The sequence below is a fragment of the Meleagris gallopavo genome, chromosome 1, assembly GCF_905368555.1.
Source record: "Meleagris gallopavo chromosome 1, MGAL_WU_HG_1.1, whole genome shotgun sequence".
Lineage (NCBI taxonomy): Eukaryota > Metazoa > Chordata > Aves > Galliformes > Phasianidae > Meleagris > Meleagris gallopavo.
The window spans coordinates 47546768-47554781 of record NC_139404.1 but is presented as its reverse complement, the minus strand read 5'-3'; the positions used below and the strand labels follow the sequence as shown (position 1 = coordinate 47554781).

The 8014-nt window shown below is 48.2% G+C and overlaps 1 protein-coding gene across 2 annotated transcripts; it reads right to left on the bottom strand.

Moving 5' to 3' along the window:
• Positions 1–932: 932 nt before the first annotated feature.
• Positions 933–7240, bottom strand: LOC100540823 (retinoic acid-induced protein 3-like). 2 transcript variants are annotated; one of them, XM_003202193.5, is made up of 4 exons: positions 7069–7234; positions 3721–4691; positions 2664–2716; positions 933–1986 (listed from the first exon to the last, which is right to left on the bottom strand). In XM_003202193.5, the coding sequence occupies exons 2-4, from the start codon at positions 4643–4645 to the stop codon at positions 1894–1896; spliced, it is 1071 nt and encodes a 356-aa protein (XP_003202241.1). In that variant the 5' UTR covers positions 4646–4691; positions 7069–7234; the 3' UTR covers positions 933–1893. The 2 variants fall into 2 exon arrangements, with proteins under 2 accessions (XP_003202241.1, XP_010708280.1); XM_010709978.4 differs by lacking the exon at positions 933–1986 and adding an exon at positions 2162–2316 and having other exon boundaries at positions 7069–7240.
• Positions 7241–8014: the final 774 nt, after the last annotated feature.

Sequence of the window (8014 nt, the reverse complement as noted above, 5' to 3'; positions counted from 1 at the left end):
TGGACAGCAGCATAAGTGATATATGAGGGAGGGAGGAAAGGGAGTGTTGTATGTCATTCATTGCTGGGAGAAGGAGCCTTTTGGTACAGGTTGTGTCAGGGTTGTGAACAGTGAGGTCCTTCCCCAGCATCACCTGCCCCACGCTCTGCCCCAAATTCTTATGCCCTTGTGCCTGTATTTGCCCAGGTGCATGGAGCCCTGGAGAGATGCTGCTGTTCCTTACCCTTCTCCTGTGACACTCTGACCTACTAAAAAAATGCTAAAAAAAGCCCAGCACAGTGCCCTCCTCCACACGCTTGTTTCTTTCGTGACTGGCCCATCCTGCCCCACCAGTCTGATATTACATATTACGGGGCACTGTGTGTGACTAAGTGTCCGTCTGGGTTAGATAGCAACAATAAGAAAAGAGGAAACTGCTGCTTTCCCAAAAAGCCTCCCCTGAATCTCTGTGGGGTGGCACCATCCCTTCCCAGCCTGTGCCCATTGCCACTGAGATCTTTTGGCAGTTCAATCAGCCCTCACCTGAAGCCACCTCAGTACTGAACTAGTGCAGGTCAGTACTTGGGCCATCAAATAGTGGTTTAAAAAGTGACTCTGAAATACACTGTAAATCCACAGAGTGGGGAAGAACAATTCTGCAAAGCAGCATTCACAATAACAATCAATTAATCACAAAAATCATTGTCCTCTGCACTGAGTGCCCATAGTATCTCTCATCCCTCCTTATTATGCTGCCTCAAGGCCAAGGTGCATTTCTGCTTCCAAATAAAATGTTATTTGTATGCAACACATCACAAAAATGTGTTTTCACAGGTTCAATGAAATATCTACAAGCTTCTTTCCTACTCCCAATAATGCAAATACCCAAAGGTACTGCTGCCAACACACCAGCTATGAGGGGAACCATACCCCCAATGAACCACACCGGTCTCTCAAAATCAGGTAGTTTTTATTAATTAAATATCCCATATACAAAGAACTAAATAAATATATAGCTGTGTCAGACGCCAGCATACCACACACACCCACTTGGAGAGCTCTGTGTGTCTGTATACGAAATACCACAGAAAGCTATTTGCTGAATGCAAAGCAGGATGCGGAGTGATTCAGCTCTGTAGGGCGCAGTCCTTGCAGCACATGGGCGGGCACACGTGTGCACACGCTCGTGTGCATTCATTCCTGGGACAAAGCAAATCCTCCGTAACCTGGCTGCTTGAGAAATGTTGGTGATAATGCCGCAGAAACGCTCGGGAGGAGGCAGAGCTTGGGATGGGGATATTGCAGGCAGCTGCAGAAGAGGGATTTTGACTGCAGGATCCCACAGGTTGGGATGGTTGGGAGAGTCTGTGGGGTATGGCAGCCCCTGGGGGTGCTCTGCTGGAGCGTGTGGTCAGGAGTTGGAGCTGGGGGGGTGGGTAATACTCAAGAGCAAATCAGAAAAATCTGTCAGGGCAAACAGGAGGGGGTGTTTCAATGCTGGTACCCACAGTGCACTTGCAGGTGGGCAGCAGTTGGGACACAGAGCGCTGGTACTGTTGCTCCTTTCTCTTCTTGTGACAGATGCAGGGCTCAGGCAGACATGTGGGCCAATCTGGGACAGAGCAGGCCATGGGCCCAGCTGGTGAACTTCCTGCTGCTCTAGCCCTGCAGCATTCCTGCTGGAAATAGGCCAGGGCATGCTCTCCCCAGAATGAGCTCCATCCCATGTAGAAACGATAGCCAGAGCCATGTCTGAGAGGTATCTTCCAGGAATGAGAGGGTGCTGGTGGGAAAACTGAGGGAAAACAGAGCCTCTCATTGTCAGCATTGCCAGTGTGGGTCTGAGTCTGTCTCTTCTGCGGGATCAGCACTGTCACTGAGTGGCCCTTAATCTCTTTGCTCCCCGCACAGCTGCTACATGGGGCCTTTCCCACCAGTGTAGTCATGGTATGGGCTTGGGTGGGCCTTGGCCCGAGGGATGGAGAAATCATTCTTTGCGTCAAGGGTCTGAAAAGGAAGCGAGGCAGATTTTACTTTCAAAAGATGGAAAAAGTAATAGAATGGAGCTAAAAAAAAACAAGGAAGGGAGAAACGTAACAGGAGGTTTCTCAAGAGTGTGACTGATGACACTGTAGAAGAGGATCCTGGTACGGCAAACCAGTTATTGAGATGTGTCACCAGAGGACATGGGAGGACATGGAGTGAGCTGCTGGATCTGGCCAGGCTGTGTGCTGGAGGAGGACTGGTGAGTGCACACAGGGTGACGCAGACTGCCGTTCTGGATCTGCATGACAACTTGCAGTATGACAGCTGATGGGAATACATTCAGGCCATGGGCTGGGGAGAGAAGTACAGCCTACTGAGAAAGGGGCACAGTCTATTGCAGGAACCATGGTCAAAGAGAGAAGTTCTTACGCAATGTCAAATCAATACGTACTGAACAGTATCACCTGAGATTTTGCCTCGGGGCTTCTCTCACCTCCCATGTTCAGAGACAAGCAGCAGCTCTCTCCTCCCAGCCACAGACACCTCCATGAGTACAGTGTCATGGCATCACCTGACCCAATGGGAAGCATCCACCTGCCTCTGCAGAGACTGCTCTGGACCTATCTGGTTTTGCCCCTTCTCCTTCCCTTCTAGTCAGCCCCTGAACAGAAGTCTACATCAGAGGGGTGTGAGCTTACCTTCATCTGGAGGTGAGCAGAGTACGGGGAGTAGCTGGTGTCTTCCCTGTCTCCTAAGTCACAAGACAAAATGGGGGAAAATTTGATGAGCTATTGTTACATGGTAGCTTGGAAATAGCACATCAAGGGAGATTTAAACAGCCTGTGGCTCACATTAGCAGCTGCTTTTAGACTAACCAAGCTCTATGCAACATGCAGTCAGGAATGCATTAAAATCCACTGGTGAGTTTCTTGTTGAATATTTCCATGCGAAAGCAGAACTGACTGGTATTGTAAATAACAGGACAGAGGTGGCCTTGGAGTTTAGACCACCTCGTGCTGCCTCATGATTACCAACCTCAACTTCAGCCAAATCCCTCCCACTGGCATGCACCAGACCCCCTCTGCAGTATTCCCTGGGAGATCACACCCTTTCTCCACTACTCTCTAACAGACTGGGATGTCTGACTGCAGGGGGCAAATGTGATCTCAAGAGCAGATTCACTGGGAGGTCAGTCACACCTCCTACACATAACTTTGGGATGCCTCAACTGACAAAAACTTTTACTTTTTCCAAAACTGGATGAGATCTTTACAGTAACAAAGACCTCCTTACCTCCTTTTTGGATGATGGATTTTTTTTTTTTTTAATGGATCATGGGAACAAGGTCAGAACTGGAAGAAAAAAATCTCCTAGGTATAACCTGGAGAAGTCTCAAGTGCTGAAGCACTGCTAAGAGACAACAAAAAGCTCTCCTGAATTTTTATCTGAGCTTTCCAGACCTAATACAGTCACAGGGAATTACATCTCAGCCCTGACACCCAGGATGTCCCTTATTCAATCATTCCTCCTACACATCTGCGGCTTCTGCTCCGATCTGTAGTCTTTTCCTTTGTCTGTCCGAAAATTCATTTTCACTTGCATTTCTTCATCAGCCTGAAACTTTTGTCTTTCCTACTTCTAAATTATTCATCAATTTCAAGCTTTTTTCTTTTTAGCTCTTCTACCTTTTTTAACTTGTGAGAGGTGCATTTGTGCTTAGGGCTGGGGGCAGTGCAGTCGATCAATTTATCATACCTTGCACAATTTCATCTTGGGTATAGGCATGGTTGTCCACACCAGCTGCCTGCTTTATGAACGTGGGTTGGCAGAAGTCATTTTCTGGAGGGTAGTCCCCCAGCTTGAGAGGGGCAGTGAGGAAACAAATTTCAGGGATGACATACATTATCAAGAAGATCCATCCATTGGACACCAGAGCAATGGCCACAACAGGATCATCCCAATTAGTTTTCCCTAAAGACTGGTTGCCCCTTGTGAGCATAGTGATCCACACAACCCAAATGGCAATGGAGAACAGGACAGTGACAAAGATGTGTGCTCCATGTCTCTTCCAGCTCTTATACGGCCCACAGAATGTGAACATGGAAACCAGGAAGGTCAAAGTCATCAAGAAGAGCACATAGATCAGAAGCATGACAAAGTCCTTGTTGGCCTCCTCTGAACCCATATTCAAAAATGTGTTTCTATCTTTTACCAGCCTGGTGACTAGGTATTCAACGTTGATCACAACTTGCACCAGAGCGAAGGAAACAATTAGTAGCAGCAACACTGGCCAGGAGAAGGGCTTTTTTCCTCTCACTAGTCTGACGAGATTGAAGGCATGGGTGAGGAGGCAGGAGAAGCAGAGTGCAAAGAGGACTCCAAACAGGAAGAAGCGAGTGGGGCGAATCCTGTCATTGCTTTTAATAATGAAGGCAAAAGTGATGCCAAAAATGCCGAGTGTGCCTAAGAGGAAGAAGAAATAGATGGAGATCATGTGCCTCTTGTTGTTGTCTTGGACTTTACAGATGAGGAAGAAGAGGGAGCAGATGAGGAAAATGGTGACAAGGACTCCAGCTGCAGCCAGTGACTCCAGGACAATCCCCCAGGCCTGATCCATGTCACAAAGTAGGAAATAGTCAGCATGGATGTTGCCGCAGCCTCGAGGAGGCGATGTTGTCATCTTGATGTCTTCTTGAATAACTTCACAAGGAAATGTTTCCTCAAAGCTGTGGAAATATAAAAGGCATAGGTTGTTGGATAAATCACCTGGGTGCTGCAGCACTGGGGAAGGAGAGGCAGGATGGATATCCATTCCCACCTCACTGGACAAGGACACCACAGTGCTAAAGACATGTGGCTGTGGCAGCTTAGCCATCTCCTTGCTTGGCATTGGCTCTCTATCAGGAGCAAGCCAAACCCTTCAGCAGGTGATGATTCACCTTGGAAGTCCACTGCACCATGCTTGGGGTTGTGCAATGTCACGTCAGCATAAGCAGCAGGGGAAAGTGAGGCCCTTTCATGGGGCAAAAAGGCTGAACTGCTTTGTCACTTTTGTCCCAGGTGATACAAGAGGACGTTAGTGATAGTCACATTTACGTCCTTTTGCTGGGTTTAAACAACATCAGTACCTGGTACCAGTGAGCTCCAGAGATGAGCACTACAGAACAGGAAACTATTCATCTTGTTTTCCTTCTGTTACTTTCTCTGAAACACCCGTGGCTTTGGTTTATGGTGTGAGTGAAAGATAGCTTACCTGGATACCTCCAGCACTGTTCCTCTCACTCCAAATTAAACAGCAAATACAGGAAACCAACCATTAGCCACAAACTCACAGTCCTTCTTCAGGGTAGCACAGCAAGAACAACTATCCCAGACATCTCAGTCCTCTTCCCAGACTATTGCCTTTTGTGGCTAGAGAACCAACATGTCAGAGCCAATGCTGGCACCGCATGAGGAGTACCCAACAAGTTACTGCTTGAGGAACCCATGAGCCAAGGATGCACAAGGTCTTCCAACACACCTAGCATGCTCCTGCTGTCTCATCATGAAGAGTTAAGTGCTGGCTGAATAAGCCTGAGGTAAGGCTGTCTCGACAGGGGATCACAGGGCTGTTTGGCTGAGCCCTGCCCATTTCCGCAAAGGATTAAGTTGCTGAATGCTTTCTAAGCCTAAAATACATCCAAACACCACTTCATGAGAATGCTGGACACTGCATGGCACTGCATGAATTTAGATCCCAAGGCAGGTAGTGCTTTCGAGGTGCCAAATTGTGCAGTCAGACTTAGACTCTCAAATCTCTCAGAATGGAGGTTTAAATACAATGTCAGCATTAAACAGGAGGGAATCTCTTCTTAATGGTGACCTGCACTAGAAAACCAAGGGCTTTCTTTTCTGACATACAAAGAAAAAATGAGTTGATCTTGCAAAATTTAGTGTTTAGTTCTCCCTGTGCCATTTACTTTGATTTCCCCCCAACCAGAACAACATACTGCAATTACCAGGCTACTTCAAAAGACAGATTCCAGGGAGGGGAGGTTGAGTCCTCAGTAAATGGCATCTGACCCAACCAAGGGATAAACAAAGGGAGAAAACATCACTGAATCACTCTCAGTCTCACGTAACCCTCAACGTTACCTAATTAAAAATAGTGAAATATATTTCCAGCTTTTAACATCACCATGTTAAAGGAGATGTGCAGCTCTTCAAAAAGCTGCCCGCAGTGAAATGCAAAATATGCAGGCATGCTGGAATCTCGTGGAGAGAATGGAGCTGGTGAACAATGCATGCGGGAGTTTCTGAAGATCACTGTTCACAAATGATTTTTGAACACTCGCACAAATAGCTGAGAGCTATTTGAACATTTGTGAAAAATCAAAAATGAACATTGTGGAAAAACTAGAGAGCCGCAATTTTACCCACAGAAAGTTACCGTTGATCAGATTAGCTTATCTCTTCACTGCTCCGACACATACAGGTCAATGACAGCTGGAGGGACCCCAGGGCAGCACAGAGCACAGTCCCGCCGCAGGTCCTGATTGGGGCCATTACAATCGTAGCAGATAAGAAGGAGAGAACCTCATTGTCTTGAACCATTGGGCCACTTGCACTGGTCTCTACACCCTTTTCTTTTTTTCCAGCATGGATGTCCTCGGGGCATGAAGAGGCTCTGACTTGTCCTGCTTTTACCAGAAGCAGAGATTGCCCACCTAGCGCCTGCATGAGCACCTGGGATTTCCTCGGGTTTCTGCAGTCATGCAAGGAAGCATGTGCTATGGTAACTTCATGCTGCTGTATCTGCATCTACATCACAGCTCACCCCGAACTGTGGTCCTCACTGTAGTGCTCTCTCCAGGCTCTGCCTCCTCTCTCATTCATGCTTTTACATAAAACATGCCCATCCAACAGCAAATTTCAATCACATCCCGGGAATGTTTGCCCTGGCTCCAGCTGCCTGTCTCAAGTTGGAACCAGAGCTGGCTCTGTTCACTGTGACACCCCATGCCCCCTCCTCTCCCACCCTCACAGATGAGGTCTTGCTGCCATCCCACCCCAGCTCAGAGCAAGGGTCTGCCCTGGATCCTGCAGGACATTGTCTGGAATTACCTTGGTGGATCCTGCCCCGAGAAGGCAGCAGGGAGACTCCGGCTGGAAGAGGCTACCTCTTAGCACACCAGTAACACAGCCACTTCCACTCCTGTGAACCCAGCAGAGCAGCAGCCCTGCGCTCACGCTCCTTGAGAGCTTTAAAGGCTGGAGGATTGCGGAGGTGTGGCCAAGCACGCCTATTCCAGTTCCACTACCTCTCCGATGCTGCTATGAAAATATGGTCCCTGTGCCAGGAAATGAAGTCAGGGTTCCTGACGTCAGCAGGGCAGTCACCTCTGTGACAGGGTGGGGATAGAGCCTCTGTCTGTCCCAGCCCAGGTCTGGCTGAGTGCTGTTCAGCCAACCGTCTGATAAGGCTCCTTTGACTGCTGGTGCAAACTCCAAGCCCTACGCCTACGAGTGTGCTTTCTGACCAAATAACTGCTTGTAAGATGGAAATGAAGGTCTTGGGATGAAGATTGTCCCACAGCACCTGGACTGAGGGCAGTTGGAAGCCCAGCTCCAGAGACAGCGTCCTCTGGGAACCTGCTGAACGTGGTCTGTGCACATCCCATCATCTTACTGTTCCCACAGGCAGGAAGATCCACATGCTGCTGTCCCCGGGCAGCTTGCCTTTCCTGGCAGCACAGCTCTTCCAAGCACTAAGCCACAGTATCCACAATGCTCCCCAAACAGTGAAGAGGTGGCAATGACAAATTCTTCCTTGCCCTACATTGTACGTCTGGTCTGACACACTAATTGGGACAGTCCCTTATGAAACTGGTGTGTCTTCATTATGGTCATAACTTTGTCTGTTACTTCAAATGTTACTTACCAGGAATATTTTATTATTCTGATTAAGGAATTGACAGCTTGGCCTATCCACAGCAAGCCCTGAACTCAGAAATTCCTCCCACCCTATGAAAGATATGATCCTCCCCAGCACTGCGGGAGTGGCTGTAAA

Bases quoted from the DNA above. Each gene is read 5' to 3' on its own strand.
- LOC100540823 (XM_003202193.5), bottom strand. From the start codon at position 4,645: ATGACAACATCGCCTCCTCGAGGCTGCGGCAACATCCATGCTGACTAT. The intron at 2,717-3,720 runs GTATGATAAATT...CTTGTGACTTAG, and splicing joins CCAAGATGAAATTGTGCAAG to GAGACAGGGAAGACACCAGC. The intron at 1,987-2,663 runs GTAAGCTCACAC...CTTCCTTTTCAG, and splicing joins CTGCTCACCTCCAGATGAAG to ACCCTTGACGCAAAGAATGA.